Raw genomic sequence first — 18,701 nt, 5'->3', positions numbered from 1 at the left:
TGGACAAAATTGTTGGCACCCTCAACTTAATATTTTCTTGCACACCCTATGGAATTAAGAGTGGGTGCCACACTCACTGGTAGAACTACACAGGTATAGTGCTCATTTGCTCACAAGCATTATGTGTGTCTTGCTGCCACTACCCCCATTCATTCTGTTGCTTTTGAGTTAGTGCAATAGTATCCACTACATAATATTAAGGGGGAATCAATATATTGTGCTGCTGCAGATCCTCTTTAGGTGTCATTTAGATAAGTATTTTACAAGGCAGATGTGAATCTATGAAGTACATGGATCAAAAATTTAGCATTTTTTTCCGTCTGTAGTTGTTTTTTGGTGCCAGTATTATTTCAGTATTTAACCAGTTATTTAACTTTAAATCTCATTTTTTTCATTTCAATAGGGTTTCATCTTGCAAGCGGTCATGTTGCAATGTTGAAAATGGGGTCAACATTTGGAAACATGACCATATGACAAAACATGAATGCAAATTGCATGCCATTTTAAAAGGATATTTTACATAATAACGATGAAAAATACACTGGTCTGAATGAGTTTAAGGTCATGTGCACACGTTGCGGATTCTGCTGCGGATCCGCAGCGTTTTTGGCCCTGCGGAGATTTTGTACAGTACCATTGTATTCAATGGAAATTAAAAAACGCTGTGCACATACTACAGATTTTTCCGAGTGGATTTGCTGCGGTTTCAAAACCGCAGCATGTCAATTCTTTGTGCGGAATCCGCAGTGGTTTTACACCTGCTCCATTACCAGGTGTCAAACCGCAGGAGAAAACCGCAGGCTAATCCGCAGGTAAAACGCAGGTCTTCTGACCCGCAGATTTACCTGCGGATTTTTCCAAATCCGCACAGAAAAATCTGCAGCACCATCCACAACGTGTGCACATGGCCTTAAGAGTGGATTTATTCAGTGCTCTTAGGTCAGGAAATACAGTATGCTCTTTTTTGCACAACATGTTTTCCTTTTTTGGGAATTACAAGTTGCTGTGAGTTGTTTTTGCTTTTTGGTGTTTTTGACCTAAGCGATGATTTTTCCAAAAAGTTGTAGTCAATTTTTTTGTTCTAATTTCGCATTTTCTCGTCTTACCCTCCTCAACATAATATATAGAATAAAGGATAATAACACATTTACTCTTTCTGTTTTTCAGGGTATGCAGCCTACTTTATTGCAGCTTGTGTCCTGAACTTTAACCGTGCCATTGCTTTACTGGTAATAACATGTGTGGTAGTTTTCTTCTTGGCCTATGACCTCTTTGTGGCACATTTTGGCAAACGTATTAAACGTTTCTTTAAACCACTCGGTCGATGCTTGGGGAAACACAAAAAATGGATTAAGTGGTGAGTTTCTTTTCTTCTAAAATGTAACCAGGAAATTAGCATACTCCAGAATTTAAAAAAAAAAAAGTTTAAGAGCTTTACTATATCATGTGGCTTTTTATTGTTACCTTTGAGCTAAACATATGCCAAACTTTACGTTTGTAGATGTATGACTTGGCAGATTTAATCATAAATCTCTTTTTAACATAAGGTAGAGTGAAGGTCTGCTGTTGTTTGATAGAAATCAATGGCATGAGGTGACATTTTTAGTCTGAAGTTTGCTAAATAAAAAGTAAAAAAAATAATGTTAAACTTAATTTCAGATGTTAATTCTATGTGACAGATGAGATTCTAGAGTGAGTCAACATCAATATTTTATTTTGCAAAATACACCTTACTCCTACCGCTTACAAATGAGTCAAGACAATTTAGAAAATTTGTTTTGTAATGTGATCTTGTAAAAGATTAAAGGGGATGTTGGGTCCAGATTGATAAGTCTGCAGTCAGTCTGTGTGACTACAGGCTTATGAATCCCCCACCGTACAGTGTGTGCTGCGAGGATTCACTGGTTTCTGAGTGGGCACTGGAGGGTAGGAATGAATTATTCACCAGTGGGTGCGCCCTCACTTCTGTACACTTGTATTGAGAGAGGCCGCATCCTATAGTTGGCCACACCCACTGAACAGCCGCATCACTAGACAGGGTGCAACCTCGCTCTATACAAGTGTATGAAGCCAACCCACACCCACTAGATGGGCCCTGGCCGGGAGTGTGTATAGCACATACATACCCTCCGGTCCCAACTCAGAAACCGGCAAATCCCCGCTGCACACAGTGCGTGCGCTGGGGGGATTTATAAGTCTGCAGTCACATAGAGTGACTGCATACTTATTGATTTGGACTGGACAACCCCTTTATTTAATATTACATTACATAAGTACAAGATTTTATATGATACTACATCTTATAGAAATTTGATTTTAACATATGATTCTTTTTTTGCGATATTGGGCAGCATTCTTTATGACGGTGAAATATTAAAGCTGCATTACAATGTAATATACAATCTAAATTTCAAATGATCAGAAATTTAAAAAAACTCAATGGGAAAAAAATTAGTTCAACAGTTTTGTGAACTTTAGTTCATATTCACACCATGGCTTAGTAGGAAAATCACATGTAATTAAAATTCTTTCTGCCCAGGAACATCAGATGGGAACATTATTTAGCATATATCCATCAAATTACCAGATAGAAGCATCATTTCTCTAATATATACAATAGACATGGTAATAATGTTTAGTATACCCATCCAAAGATTACAATGAACTAGTAACATAAATGTGGCACATCTTACAATGTGGCATACACAAATAACAAACTATAGTGCTTCTAATGTATTTTTTTTTCTATATTTTATGCTTTCAGGGTATTTGCTGTATTGGTTCTTATTGGTTTGATAGCCTGGTTGGCAGTGGACACGGCTAAGAGACCTGCACAACTGATTTCATTTGGAGGCGTCTGCATGTTTGTCATTCTCCTCTTTATTGTGTCCAAACACCATCGTGCAGTGAGTAAATATCTTATCTTTTCAACCATTTTTTTTAATATAACTATCAAGGGTAAAGGAGTAAACATCTGCCACTGCCCCACAATGGCTGTAATAATAACATTGTGGGGCAGTATTAGTTCATTTTAAATCTTTCACAGCAAGCAAGTACACACATTGCATCTGTACACCAAAAACCAGAGTGGTGGCAGGAAAAATGCTGCTTACAATACGCTCATTTTTGTTGTGTTTTTCAGTGCTTTTTTTACAGCATTTTTATTGCATTTTTCACCCATTCTTTGGAATGAGTTAAAAGCGCTGCACAACTGCTGAACGACTTGACATATTGCGTCTTGGCAAGGGCTCAAAATATGTGGGGAAAAAAACACGTGTGCATGAGATTTCACATAGCTCATTGATTATGCTGAAACTGTAAAAGGTTACATATTTTACGGACCATATAACATAGCAAAAATGCCACATGTGAACATAGCCTTACAATTGTTTAAGAACAACTGTATGAAAAATATGCAGAATAAAGTGCCTCGAACTTGTGTTTGCTAGTGTGGTGAATACCATAGCTTGCTCAATCAATTAGCTGAATTACTACTAAATGTATAAAGGATACAAAATACTCTGCAATGTTGTTAGTGTCATAATGTCCACTCCTTTTCTAGTTGCAAGAAAACTAATAGATGCTGATGAAGTGTAAACAATTCCTCTTGAAAAAGGGATTTTCTAATAGTTTGCCTTAAGCCCCCGTCTCACATAGCGAGATCGCTAGCAAGATCGCTGAAGCATCACCAATTTTGTGACGCAACAGCGACCTCGCCAGCGATCTCGCTACATGTGACACCCAGCGGCAACCGCCCCCCCCCGCTGGATATCGTTGATCGTGCTCAAATGTCCTGGGCCATTTTTTTCATTGTCGGTGTCCTGCTGACCAGCGCACAATGCTGTATTTGACACCGATGAGTATTTGACCTCGTTGTCGACGCAGAACTCAGGGACGCAGGCGGGAATAGTGAGAAAAGCTGCTGTGTGACAAGGTACCAACCACCACCGAGGTCGTTATATGGATCGCCGGATCGTTGCTGCGTCGCTGAAGAGATCTGCCTGTTTGGCAGCTTACTAGCGACCATTTAGCGACGCACCAGCGATCCTGACCGGGTCGTATCGTTGTCTTGATCGCTGGTGCGTCGCCAAGTGAAATGGGACCATTACTCTTGTGTCAAGTTTTAATACTCTCTGAGGCCTGGCTCACACAGAGTGCAGTCCGATACAAAAATTGGCTTGCCCTCAGACCAATGTTATTCAATGAGGCAGTGCAGATGTGTATATCTTTCTCAGCTGTATTCGGCATGAGAAAAAAATTGCAGCATGCTACAATTTCACTCCGAAATCGGTACAGTGTGAGAAAAAAAATCACATTCCATGCGGTATGGCATCCGATTTTTTTACGGATACAGTACAAGAAACTATAAATGGTCATGTAAAAGATTAATAGCTCCTGAGGAAAAAAAAAACGGACAACTTATGGACAGCACACGGATGACAAGTGACAAAAACAGTTCTACGCACCTGGATGAAAATGGGACCGATTTTTTTTTTTTTTATATTCAAGTGTAAGTGAATCCTAATACTGTGTTTCCACTATTAGATCCCTTTGGTTGTTTGCTATTAACACTCATTTAGACTATGCAGAAATTGTTGTCTGGTGCAACTGATAATCTGTAAATTGCACCAACATATTACGCCTAGAAATCTGATGCTGACTTTTGTGCATCCTGAATACAGGATTGATCATCTGCTTGTGGATGTTTTTTATGTCATCCATAGACCATTACAACTTTCTAAAACATATTTTTGTAAAAGCCGCCACTAACAGTATTATTGCTGCTAGTATTACTAATACTACACTAAATTACTGGTTGAAAGCCAGCGTATGTTTGCTGCCCATGGCTATCTAAAGTTAATGACTGTAAATTTCCAGTAAGATTTTCCAGCCCATGAAAAATTTTACATATACTGTACTTCAATTTCCTTTTTATTGGTGGGAATTAATTCTTATATGTGATGTCACGGGTGACTGGATACTCCGCCTCCAGCAGGGCGAATTTCTATGACACCCGTGACCCTGGAAACACCGCTTCCAGCAGGGCGAATTTAAACAATGAAACGTGCAGCTGGATACACTGCCTCCAGCAGGCGAATTTCAATAGTTACACGTGTATCTGGATACACCGCCTCCAGCAGGGTGAATTTACAGAGATAAGGGAAACACCAGGGAAACCGATACAATGGAGGGCCCTGCAATAGGGAACGGAGACATGGAGACCTCCTGCACTCCCCTGAGTCAGTGTCTCTACACTCCTGACAGTCCCTAGGCAGGTTCCGCACCTGGCGACGAGCAGGATACCTAAAAACTCTAGCTCGCCCTGCACCTATCCCTTTCTATTGAATTGGACGGTGCAGAAACTAATCCCACCACTGCACTAAAACACACATAAGGAAAGTTACAAACAGGGAAAAACTACTTAGCTTTGCTCTGTTGCTATTGCTCCCAGCAGCAGAGTCCAGCACCTGCATGCAGCTTTCCTCCTGAATAGCTGCTACTTCACCAAAGCTTTGTCAGAGCTGCAAGGAACTCCTCACTGTTGCTCCTTCCACACCAGGACTCTGACTGAGCTGCAAGGAACTCTTCTCTAGCTCCTTCCTCCACCAAGGATTGTTGGAAATGACCAATATCACCCAACAGTGAGTGAGACCCCCTGACTCTCCTTTATAGGCAAGAGCCAGAGCAATCACACCTGCTAGTGATTCCCGTGTAATAATACTAGCCAACACCGGGGGCAAAGCTAGAACTAAAGACACCACTGTGTAATGACCCTAATGGCCACCGGGGCAAAACTAACCTTAAGCAAACAGCTTTAAGGCAAAAAAAAGGTTACATGTGCTTTTATCTGTCACAATCCAGCATGGATCGTGACATTATACCTTTGTTACTATTATCTTTTTGGCCAACTACCACAATTTGCTAGAAATGACAAATTGTTTAATATGGCTCCAGTATGGCCGTGTTAAAGGGAACATGTCATCAGTTTTCACCAGCACAAATTACTATATCTAGACAGTGACTTGTGGGGCATCTAAAAACACATCCATGTATTGCAGCAGTATTAAGGCTTACCGTAAAAAATGAAATCCTGCATCACATGTAAATGACTCAGTAAATGACCTATTGTATAAATCAGGTCTTATGTTAAATGTATTTTTTTTTAAATGATACTAATTTTTTTTTAATTTTACACATCACTTTCTCTATTAAAAAAAATGTTTTTGCACTTTTCACATTGGCCACTTGGACTTTTACTAGACTCCTCTTTCTTTCTCTGCCGAGATAATTTTTCTGCAGTCCCATTATCACAGAAAGGATTACAATCACCTCTACACACAATATATAGCATAAGATCCAACATTTTTAATTTGCAATGTTACAACTCTCCTCCATTCTCTCCATTCTCTTTCCATTGACTTTTGTCCAAATTGACCATTCTCATATAATGCTTCTATACAGACAAAAAGGGTCTGAGTAAGTCTATTGCCAATGTCCGTTGCCAAAGAACATGAAGCATTAGTCTATTAGTAGGCCTTGTGACCAGTGTAAAATTTGCAAGATTTTCTTTGAATATATTGATATATAAAAAAGATATATATTAAAAAAATACATGTACAGTTGAGGCCAAAAGTATTGACACCCCTGCAATTTTGTCAGATAATACTCAATTTCTTCCTGAAAATGATTGCAAACACAAATTCTCTGGTATTATTATCTTCATTTAATTTGTCTTGAATGGAAAAAAAACACAAAAAAGAATGAAGCAAAAAGCAAAACATTGATCATTTCACACAAAACTCCAAAAATGGGCCAGACAAAAGTATTGGCACCCTCAGCCTAATACTTGGTTGCACAACCTTTAGCCAAAATAACTGCAACCAACCACTTCCGGTAACCATCAATGAGCTTCTTACAATGCTCTGCTGGAATTTTAGACCATTCTTCTTTGGCAAACAGCTCCAGGTCCCTGATATTAGAAGGGTGCCTTCCCCAAACTGCCATTTTTAGATCTCTCCACAGGTGTTCTATGGGATTCAGGTCTGGACTCATTGCTGGCCACCTTAGAAGTCTCCAGTGCTTTCTCTCAAACCATTTTCTAGTGCTTTTTGAAGTGTGTTTCGGGTCATTGTCCTGCTGGAAGACCCATGACCTCTGAGGGAGACCCAGCTTTCTCACACTGGGCCCTACATTATGCTGCAAAATTTGTTGGTAGTCTTCAGACTTCATAATGCCATGCACACGGTCAAGCAGTCCAGTGCCAGAGGCAGCAAAGCAACCCCAAAACATCAGGGAACCTCCACCATGTTTGACTGTAGGGACCGTGTTTTTTTCTTTGAATGCCTCTTTTTTTCTCCTGTAAACTCTATGTTGATGCCTTTGCCCAAAAAGCTCTACTTTTGTCTCATCTGACCAGAGAACATTCTTCCAAAACGTTTTAGGCTTTTTCAGGAAGTTTTGGGAAGCTCCAGCCTGGCTTTCTATGTCTCGGAGTAAGAAGTAGGGTCTTCCTGGGTCTCCTACCATACAGTCCCTTTTCATTCAGATGCCGACGGATAGTACGGGTTGACACTGTTGTACCCTCGGACTGCAGGGCTGCTTGAACTTGTTTGGATGTTAGTCGAGGTTCTTTATCCAACATCCACACGATCTTGCGTTGAAATCTCTTGTCAATTTTTCTTTTCCGTCCACATCTAGGGAGGTTAGCCACAGTGCCATGGGCTTTAAACTTCTTGATGACACTGCGCACGGTAGACACAGGAACATTCAGGTCTTTGGAGATGGACTTGTAGCCTTGAGATTGCTGATGCTTCCTCACAATTTGGCCTCTCAAGTCCTCACAGTTCTTTGGTCTTCTTTTCTCCATGCTCAATGTGGTACAGACAAGGACACAGGACAGAGGTTGAGTCAACTTTAATCCATGTCAACTGGCTGCAAGTGTTATTGCCAACACCTGTTAGGTGCCACAGGTAAGTTACAGGTGCTGTTAATTACACAAATTAGAGAAGCATCACATGATTTTTCGAACAGTGCCAATACTTTTGTCCACCCTCTTTTTATGTTTGGTGTGGAATTATATCCAATTTGGCTTTAGGACAATTATTTTTTCATTTAAGACAAATTAAATGAAGATAATCATACCAAAGAATTTGTGTTTGCAATCTTTTTCAGGAAGAAACTGAGTATTATCTGACAAAATTGCAGGGGTGTCAATACTTTTGGCCACAACTGTAGCATCAAAACCTACTTCGAACAATAGGTCATTCTCTAATCACTCATTTCCTTCTAAATGTCTTTTTCCAAAATATTTTTTATTACTGCTGTTATACATGGATATCTTCTGAAATGTTTCTCTAGCTACAGTATAAAGGTATATATGTTTAGGGTAGTAAAAATAGATAATTGTTTCCACTTATTTGACCTAAATTGTGTGTTAAGGTGCATTTACACTGAAAAAGAATTGTGAACAAGCATTCTTATAAACGCTCAATCTTTGGGTGAAATGATCTATTACACAGCTCAAAAATTCAATTTTTTCAGCTGCATTGTCCTGTGTGAATAGGACTTGCACAGCCATAGCAGCCTATGTGTACTGAATGTATATCGTTTGTTTTGGTCTGTCTGTGTAAACTAAATGACTGCTGAGCACTAAAGGTGTCACGAAGTGACTGGCCCTGTGTGTCACGACCCAAAAATCGGTCGGTCACCAAAATGCAAACAAATAAGGGAACACCAGGGATACAATTACAACGGTGGGCCCTGCGATAGGGAACGGTGAAATGGACACCACCTGCACTCTCCTGAGACTGTGCCCTGGTCTATCCTGACGTCCCTATATGGCTTCTTTCAAACTGTCGCCGAGCAGGATACTTTAGCCCTCACTTGCCCTGCACCTATCCCTAAGTAGGGAATTGGCAAGTGTGGATACTGGTCCCACCGCTGCACTAATACAATACCAAGGGAAAATATAACAGACAAGGTAAGACAAACAACACTTAGCTTTCTCTGCTGCAATGCACCGCACAGCAGAGTAAGGCAACCGATAACAGCATTCAGCAGAATCACCACTGCACCAGAAAGCTCCTGTCTTCAGTGCGGTTGGTATCTAAAAAGACTTGTATAACCAACTCAGCTGATGCACCAGGTGACCTTTTAAAGGTGTGTGGGAGTGGTCACCACCTGCATCAGCAAACTGACCAGCCATGTAATTACACCAGCGGCCACGGGGGGGAAATACTGATATTTACCCCCGATGGCCTGAAAGGAAAAAAGTTTTAATGTGAGAATCCAGATCTGACACAGATCCAAAAATGGATTGTGACAAAAGGTTTACCAATTGGCTATCATATGGTGCCGCTGGTCGATCCATATAAATGGACTTTTACTCTCCTGATAATGTTATCACTGTTTAGGGTAAGAGTACAGTTGCATGTCTAGTAGAAAGCTGAAGGAGACAAGAGATGATAGACGCTGAACTTGGCCAGTGAACAGATCTTGAAACATATATGATAAATAGCATTTTTTCAGATATTGAGGGCATAGCAATGGTCCTAAATTATAGATGAGAGAATTTATTCGGGTGTAATTGAATTTTCCAAAAATGCTAATGCTAATCTCTATTTCTATGAGCTGGGCTTTACTCTGAAGGTTGTGTGTCCACTAGTTGGGCTCAGTCCTTCTCAGCCCTTAATCACATACATGTCACTTGACAAATGGTAAGGTTTTTAAATTTAGAGTCAGGACTGTCCCAGTTACGGTCACCATGAAGAGTTGGGATGGCTTTCGTATTTTTTTTAATCAAAAAACGTGTTAACTAAGTACGGTATATTATTTTCATGCACTGTGCTATTTATTTACTGTATAGTATTTAATCATTATCAAAACAGAGGAAAATCCAGCTCATCGAACTTGTGAACAAACTTCTTTCTTTATTCACTAAAAGTGTTCAGCAGAGGGTAAAACAGCATCAACATTGTAAGTTACATGATATGCGACATTGATGCATTTCAGGTGGCTATGATCATCTATACCTTAAACATTGGAGAAAGACTGCATAATGTTACTACAGCTTAAGAATTAAGGAATGAAGTCAATTGTTACATTTTTATATTCTTTTTCTTATTATATATAAGTATAAAATGTTAAAGCTAAAGAATGTAGGGGACTGTTAAAGTGAATCTGTCACCCCATTTTTTGAGTATCAGCTGCTGGCACCAACATCAGGGGCTGATTTACAGCATTCTGTAATGCTGTAGATAAGCTCCCGATGTAACCTGAAAGATAAGAAAAATGAGTTATATTATACTCACCGGGGGGGGTGGTCCGGTCTTGGTCCGAAGGTTGTTGTGGTCCGGCGCCTCCCATCTTCTAACGGTGATGTCCCCTTCTTTGCTGCCTGTCGTGGCTCCTGCGCAGGTGCACTGCTCTGCCCTGTTGAGGGCAGAGCAGAATACTACAGTGCACAGGTGCCAGACCTCTCCTTGCACCTACGCACTGCAGGAATCTGCTCTGCCCTCAACAGGGCAGAGCAGTGCGCCTGAGCAGGATTCACGACAGGCAGCAAAGAAGAGGACATCACCGCTAGAAGATGGGAGGGACCGCAACACCCATTGGACCAAGACCGGACCCGGACCGCCCCGGGGTGAGTATAATTTAACTCATTTTTCTTATCTTTCAGGTTATATCGTGGGCTTATCTACAGAATTACAGAATGCTATAGATAAGCCCCTGATGGCTGTGGCGGCAGCTGATACTCGAAAAATGGGGTCACAGATTCCCTTTAACTGTTACATACACTGTAAAAGCAGTATATTCATTCTATTGATCTCTTCTGTAGGTGTCCTGGCGGGCAGTATCTTGGGGTCTTGGACTAGAGTTTGTTTTGGGAATCTTCATTATTCGCACTGAGCCAGGTTACCAGGCTTTTAAGTTTCTTGGTGAACAAATCCAGGTATTGCGTCAACACTAAAAGTTCCATTCATCATATTTTAATCTAAAGAATTTATATAAATATCAGTACTAATCTTACATCTGTAATTATTTTGCTGGTTATTATTTATTTATTATAAATAGTAATTTTGCTGGTTATATGTAATAGTTGATTTTTTGTAATACTAAATTTAGATTCAAATTTGAGAAACAGAAGATAAACAATAAGTAACCAAATTAACATACCTCTCTCTACTTTCCAGATTTTCCTGAACTATACAACTGCTGGCTCAGGCTTTGTTTTTGGGGAAACCTTAATTAAAGAAGTTTTTGCTTTTCAGGTTTGTACACAGAGAACACTAAGCTGTTTTATGTGAAAATGTGAAAATCCCACCACTCCATAGGACCCACTGTACTACTATACCCTGTATAGTGCAATAAAGTCTATTCTGTAGATTGCACACATTAAGTACTGTAGCACCTCATACACTGAAGGAAATAATTATTTGATCCCTTGCTGATTTTGTAAGTTTGCCCACTGACAAAGGCATGAATAGTCTTTAATTTTAAGGGTAGGTTAATTTTAACATTGAGAGATAGAATATCAAAAATAAAATCCAGAATATCAAATTGTATAAATTATATAAATTTACTTGCATTTTGCAGTGAGAAATAAGTATTTTACACCTCTGGCAAACGAGTCTTAATACTTGGTGGCGTGGGCGTACCCACCGTGGGGCGGGGGGGATCTGCTCCCCCCCAGAAGCAGGGGCACGCACCTATCATGATGAGGCCACCTGTTTTTCCTGCCGCCGGCCCTTTAAATCTTCGGGCACAGCGGCTTTACAGGTGCACGCACTCTCGCAAGCATCAGTGAGTCAGTGGCCGAGTGCCCTGCACATAGGGGTTAAGAACGCCTGACGTTGAACATCAGGACATTCTTTGTGGGTGGAGAGCAAGTGCTCTGCTCTCCCCATCTCCCACCCCTGGCTGCAGCGCGCCGCTGAACGTATCAGGTCAGGCAACCAGAGGAGCACCTAGGACATGCGCGCTCCTGAGGCAATTTCTGTTATTCTATTCAGTCAGTGTATATACAGGGGCTGGCTGGGCTGATGTATATACAGGGGCTGACTGTGGCTGGGCTGATGTATATACATGGGCTGGGGGCTGGCTGTGGCTGATGTATATACAGTGGCTGGAGGCTGGCTGTGGCTGAAGTACTGTATATACAGGGTCTGGGGGCTGGCTGGGCTGATGTATATACAGGGGCTGGCTGTGGTGGGGCTGATATATAAACAGGGGCTGGGGGTGGCTGTGGCTGATGTATATACAGGGGCTGGGGGTTGGATGGGCTGATGTATATACAGGAGCTGGGGGCTGGCTGTGGCTGGGCTGATGTATATACAGGTGTGCTGGACTCAGTGGGCTAGTGCTGGACCTGGTGATGATGTATATACAGGTGGTGCTGGGCTCGGTGAGCTGGGGGTGGACCTGGTGATGATGTATATACAGGTGGTGCTGGGCTCAGTGGGCTGAGACTGGACCTGGTGATGATATATATACAGGTGATGCTGGGCTCAGTGGGTTGGTGTTGGACCTGATGATGATGTATATACGGGTAGTGCTGGGCTCAGTAAACTGGGGCTGGACCTGGTGATGTATATACAGGTGATGCTGGGCTCAGTGGGCTGGGGCTGGACCTGTGGTAATGTATATACAGGTGGTGCTGGGCTCAGTAGGCTGGGGCTGGACCTGGTGATGTATATACCGGTGGTGCTGGGCTCAGTGGGCTGGGGCTGGACCTGGTGATCATGTATATACAGGTGATGCTGGGCTCAGTGGGCTGGGGCTGGTGATGATATATACAGGTGCTTAGCTTAGTGGGCTGGGGCTGGTGATGATGTATATACAGGAGCTGGGCTTAGTGGGCTGGTGATGATGTATATACAGGCATGCGGCTTATTATGCTGTATGGAGCAGTTTTATTCACCCTTTTCGTTCTAAAATTTTACAACCTGAATGACAATGGCTTGCGCCCCCCCCCTAGTTTTGATCCTAGGTACACCCATGCTTGGTGGCAAAGCCCTTGTTGGCAAGCACAGCGGTCAGATTTTTTTGTAGTTTATGATGAGGTTTTCGCACATGTCAGAAGGAATTTTGGTCCAATCCTCCGAGTTGATTTAGAGATAATCTGCAAAAGACGAGTAGACCAATAGGTGTGGAGAGGAGTGAGTATTCATTTCACTTTAATAGCGGGCAGTTTTAGCAGAGCTGCAGGGATCCAATGCCATCCTGCTTCCTGCCCAGCACTTCTTGTCTGACATAGCGCGGCTGGATGATGTCATCATTCAACGCGGCTGTTTCAGAGATGAAGCTGCCGGCGATGAAGATGTTGCCGGGATGTGCTGCGACTGCGGGGAACATGCAGAGAGGTAAGTGGTGCTGTGTGTTTGTCTGTCTGACTGCGTGCATGTATGTGGTGCGGTGTGTGTATTGAAGATGTGTGTATTGGAGATTGGCAATGATGTGGGTGATGGAAAGAGCAGTGATGGGTTGGTGGAGAAGGCAATGTTGGTGGTGGAAAGGATAAACAGGTGGTGGGGGGAGGAGGCAATGATGGAGGTGGTGGAATGAGCAATGATGGGGTGGTGAAAAGTGTATAAGGAAAAGAACAGAAGCGCAGGAACCAGTGCACACTCAGCCAAAATGAAAAATACAAAAAGCTTTATTGAACATAAATGCCCGACAGACAAAAAGACATACAATATAAAAACACAATTAAAATAACAACATGCAAAGGCAGATCAGACCTGACATATTAGGTAGATATAAAATTGACAATCGTGGGTATAAATAATAGTGGTAATAATAGCTACTGAACACGTGGTCCAACATGTGTCGCTGTCTGAGGAACAGCGACACGTGTCGGACCAGACGGACCTGAGGGTATGATATACACATGGGGCCACTGTGTTAATTTTTATTTGAATTTTTTTTTTATATGTATTAATGTATCATCTACCTAAGGGGCCTATGTGATGGGAACTGCATGTAACATACATGATTTACCGTGGAGTGGACACGTGTGCATAGAGATTTTGCACTTTATCCATCTATTTAGTAGCTATAGTTTATATAGACTGATCTATTATATCATCCTTTTTCGCATTTGATTGTGGATTAAATTAGATTACATTACGCCAGTTTACTCATATGTGAGGACTTTTTGTAGGATTGTCAATTTTATATCTACCTAATATGTCAGGTCTGATCTGCCTTTGCATGTTGTTATTTTAATTGTGTTTTTATATTGTATGTCTTTTTGTCTGTAGGGCATTTATGTTCAATAAAGCTTTTTGTATTTTTCATTTCGGCTGAGTGTGCACTGGTTCCTGCGCTTCTGTTCTTTTCCTTATACACATCCACTTCTTGGCGCAGAGTAGCACCCAGTCATCTTCACTGCGCATCTAATGTGGTCCCCACCATGTTTTTTGTATTGATTGTGGTGAAAAGGACAGTGATGGTGGGGGGAGGCAATGACGGAGGTGTTGGAACAGGCAATAATGGGGGTAGTGGGGGAGAAAGCAATGATGGTTGTGGTGTAAATGACACTGTTGGTAGTGTGGAAAGGACAATGGTGGTTGTGATGGTGGGGGAGGTAATGATGGAGATGGTGGAATGGGCAATGATGGGGTGGTGGGTTGAGAAGGTAATGATGGTTGTGGTGGAAAGGACAATGATAGTGGTGATGGAGGGATGCAATGATGGAAGTGGTGGAATGGGCAATGATGGGATGGTGGGGAGAAAGCAATGATGGAGGTGGTGGAAGGGCAATGATAGGGGTGGTGGGTGAAAAGGCAATGATGGAAGTGGTGATGAGGACAATGATGGAGGTGGAGGAGGCTGCATTATACCCTATGAGGGGGGCTGCATTATACTTTGACAGGGCTACATTATATTCTGTGTGGGGGCTGCAATACATTCTGTGTGGGGGCTGCATTATTCTCTTAGGTGGGCTACATTATGCTCTGGGGGGGCTATATCATACTATATGAGGGCAGCACGGTGGGTCAGTGGTTAGCATTGCAGCCTTGCAGCATTGGGGTCCTGGGTTCAAATCCCTCCAAGTACAACATCTGCAAGGAGTTTGTATGTTCTCCCTATGTGTGCATGGGTTTCCTCCGGGTACTTTGGTTTCTTCCCACATTCCAAAGACATACTGATAGGGATTCTAGATTGTGAGCCCCAATGAAGACAATGCCGATAATGTCTGTAAAGTGCTGTGAAATTAATGGTGTTATATAAATGAGTAAAATAAATAAAAATAAATGAGGGGGCTGCATTATGCCCTATGAGGGGGCTACAGTATATTCTATGGTGGGGCTGCATTATACCTTATGAAGGGGTTGCATTATAATCTGAGGGGGCTACATTATATTATGTGGAGGGGAATCATTATACTATATGAGGGGGGCTGCATTATACCCTATGAGGGTGCTACATTATATTCTTTGGGGGGCTGCATTATACCTTATGAGATGGTTGCATTATATTTTGTGGGGTGCTGCATTATACCCTATGAGGGGGCCTGCACTATATTCTATGAGGGGGCTGCATTATATTCTATGAGGGGGCCTACATTATATTCCATAAGGGGGTCTGCATTATATTCCATGAGGGAGGCTACATTATATTCTATGAGTGGGCTACTTTATATTCTATGAGGGGGCTACATTATATATCTATGAGGAGGCTACCCCAACCCCTGCTACATAATTAAGACGTGTACTACCTTATATTATACTCTGATATTATTGTGTTTTACCACACAATTGGTGGTCTTGAATTTATTTCCATGTAGCTACATAGTGGGCACCAAGAATGATTTTCTCTGGTGGGCCCAAGGTGCTCCAGTCCGACGCTGGCTACATACCATGTGTTATAGTGAGTGGAGAGATCACTTATTAGTTACCGTTTACAATGTTGGAACATGCATATAGCAGATAGCAATAATTTAACAAACGTTCACAGTTTGTTACATATTTTAGTTTAGCTGAACTTAGAGGTTCTTCTTATATCAGTATGTTCAGAAGTGTTGCAAGACACAAACTGACTTATACACAGCGGGATACTCACCTTCCAACCAGCACCAACTTTCTCTCCTCTCTGTAACCTATTCCATTGCAGTTTTCTCCATGCAGTAAGTCAGAGTGCATGACCAAACCATTATATAATATTTTCTTTGGATTTGATGATAAAAACAAAATCAATTGTATTATAGTGCCAGGGTCTTCTTCTATATTACTTAGGGTAGGAGACTACTTGTGCACCATCTCTCAGGAGTGATGATTAATCAATATGCTCCACATATTGATTAAATGGCCAGCTCTAGGACAGCATAAGATTGGGGCTACATGGCGGCTTTGGCCACACCATTGGTTGCGTTGCCAAAGATCGCAGTGGGCTGCTGCCCCATCATAGGGTAATGAAAGTAAATGAGGTTGCATTGCAGTCCCTTTGGAACTTACATCCCATGGTCGCAATGTGACCTCATTCACCTTCATTATGCTATGATGTTGCAATGTCACTTAGCAAGGTTTGGCCATGCGATCTATGATGCAGCTAAACTCGCCGTGTAGTCCTAACCTTAATGCGAACCTGTCACCACTTGATGTAAGATACAGCAACAGCCTTTCAGGGCTTATCTACAGCTTTCTATAATGCTGTAGATAAGCCCCTGATCCGACCTGAAAGATAAGAAAAATAACTTTTATTATACTCAGCCGGGGGCGGTCTGGTCAGATGGGTGTCGCAGGTCCGGGTCCAGTGCCTCCCATCTTCTTATAATCGCCGTCCTCCTGCTTGCTTCATGGCTCCTGCGCAGGCGTACTTCTCTGACCTGTTGAGGACAGACCAAAGTACCGCAGTGTGCAGGCTCTGGGAAAGGTCAGAAAGGCCGAGCGCCTGCACACTGCAGTAATTTGGTCTGCCCTCAACAGGGCAGATAAGTACGCCTGCGCAGGAACGCTATGCCAGGGAGCCTGTGAGACAAGCAGGAGGGCGGCATTGCAAGAAGATGGGAGGCGCCAGACCAGGACCCGCAACACCCACTGGACCGGACCTCCCCGCAGGTGAGTATAATGTTATTTTTCTTATCTTTCAGTTCGGATTGGGGGCTTATCTATAGCATTATAGAATGCTGTGGATATGCTAGGAAAGGCGGTGGCCTTATCTTATATCAGCCAAAACTGCTGGCAGTTTTGCTTTAAAGTGATGATCAATAACAAACAAGATCTTGTCTGTTATCAGTTAATCAGTGGCTTGTTTACTCATATAAGAGTTAATTTGTCCGATTACGATCCATGTAAAAGGGTCTGATGAACCTGTAATGCCAATTCTTCATTTAGTTAACATCTCAGCCATTGTGCAAGATAAAGAAAATTTTAGTGTCAACAATTAAATACTAATGTATAACTATTATATATAATTTTTTAGGGAATGTGGAGATTTCTGTGGGTTCCCATAAATGTACATTGAAAATACAACCTACAGCTTAATCTCGAGTACGGTATACTGTATGTATTGTCATCTTTGGAAATATCAGACTATACACAGTTATCGTAAATAGGTTGATTTAATGAAATTGTTGTTTATGCATCTTGGCAAAAATATCAGAATTATTTAAAAATGTGTATTACAGATTTCATACTAAATAATGTAAGAAGTGACTTCTGTGTATGGTTTCTTACAGGCTCTTCCCATTGTCGTGTTTTTTAGCTGTGTAATGTCAGTCCTTTACTATATTGGACTAATGCAGTATGTAATTCTTAAGGTAAGTTCCTTGTATTTATGTTTCTAAATAATTAATTTAATATCTGGCAATAAAATATTATAAAGTAAATATTCATTTGTGACATTCTGAGTTTCAGAAAATATGACATGCACTCCTCAACATTAGAATTGCAACATTAAGAAGGAAAAGTCATGGAATTATGGAGTGTTAATGATATACAAATGATGAACAAAATGGGTACAACATTATCAAAACATTTCATTATTCATTATAGAGTATGAGCGCCACATGCAGAAATACATGTCCTTGCACGCCTTGCAATACTATCAGGGAAGTTATTAATGGTTATCTGAGAAATACTTTGCCACGCTGAATGCGCTTGGATCATCAAGATCTGCTGCTGGCAGTCCCTTTGCAATTGTCGACAAATGACGTCCCAGATATGCTCAATGAGAAAGACATCCGGAAGCATGGTAGCATGTGTAGGCCACACAGGCTGCTCAAAGTAGCACAAGCAACATTAGGCCTGATGATGTCATGCTGAAAAACGGCTCATGTAACACCTTGGGAAAATGGCTGTGCTATCGATTCTGTGTTTTACATAACTGCACGACTTTTCCTTCTTGGTATTGCAATTTCAATGTTGAGGAGTGTAGATTCATTGTTAATATAGTTGGAAAAAGTTATAAGTCTATCAACTTCAACTCAGTGACGAGAGAGGATGTAGATGAAGGATGAAAAAAAGAGATGTTGGCAAACTTTTGAAATTTGTTCCCTCCTATTGATCCAAATGAAGGTTGATAAATAAACAAACAACCATGAAGCAATCCACCTTACAAAGGAAAATGTACATACACCATCTGGTCTCAAGTGGTAATCAGATGGAATCAAGATTCTAAGAAAACTTGTCTAAAGGGGGTTTTACACATAGTGATATCGCTAGCGATATCGCTATAACGTCACCGATTTTGTGACGTTA

The 18,701-nt window shown here is 41.5% G+C and overlaps 1 protein-coding gene across 1 annotated transcript in view; it reads left to right on the top strand.

The window, feature by feature from the left end:
- SLC28A2 (solute carrier family 28 member 2) overlaps positions 1–18,701 on the top strand; it is a 143,712-nt gene that overhangs the window by 51,901 nt on the left and 73,110 nt on the right. Inside the window, exons 5-9 of the mRNA XM_073579367.1 lie at positions 1,168–1,357; positions 2,765–2,906; positions 10,838–10,951; positions 11,193–11,270; positions 17,681–17,761. Coding sequence (XP_073435468.1) covers positions 1,168–1,357; positions 2,765–2,906; positions 10,838–10,951; positions 11,193–11,270; positions 17,681–17,761 — 605 coding nt within the window. The remainder of the gene's footprint in view (positions 1–1,167; positions 1,358–2,764; positions 2,907–10,837; positions 10,952–11,192; positions 11,271–17,680; positions 17,762–18,701) is intronic.

Source organism: Dendrobates tinctorius, unplaced genomic scaffold (genome assembly GCF_039654945.1).
Source record: "Dendrobates tinctorius isolate UK_male_01 unplaced genomic scaffold, ASM3965494v1 ptg000062l, whole genome shotgun sequence".
NCBI lineage: Eukaryota > Metazoa > Chordata > Amphibia > Anura > Dendrobatidae > Dendrobates > Dendrobates tinctorius.
The sequence above is the reverse complement of the archived record's forward strand: the minus strand, read 5'-3'. Positions and strand labels throughout refer to the sequence as shown.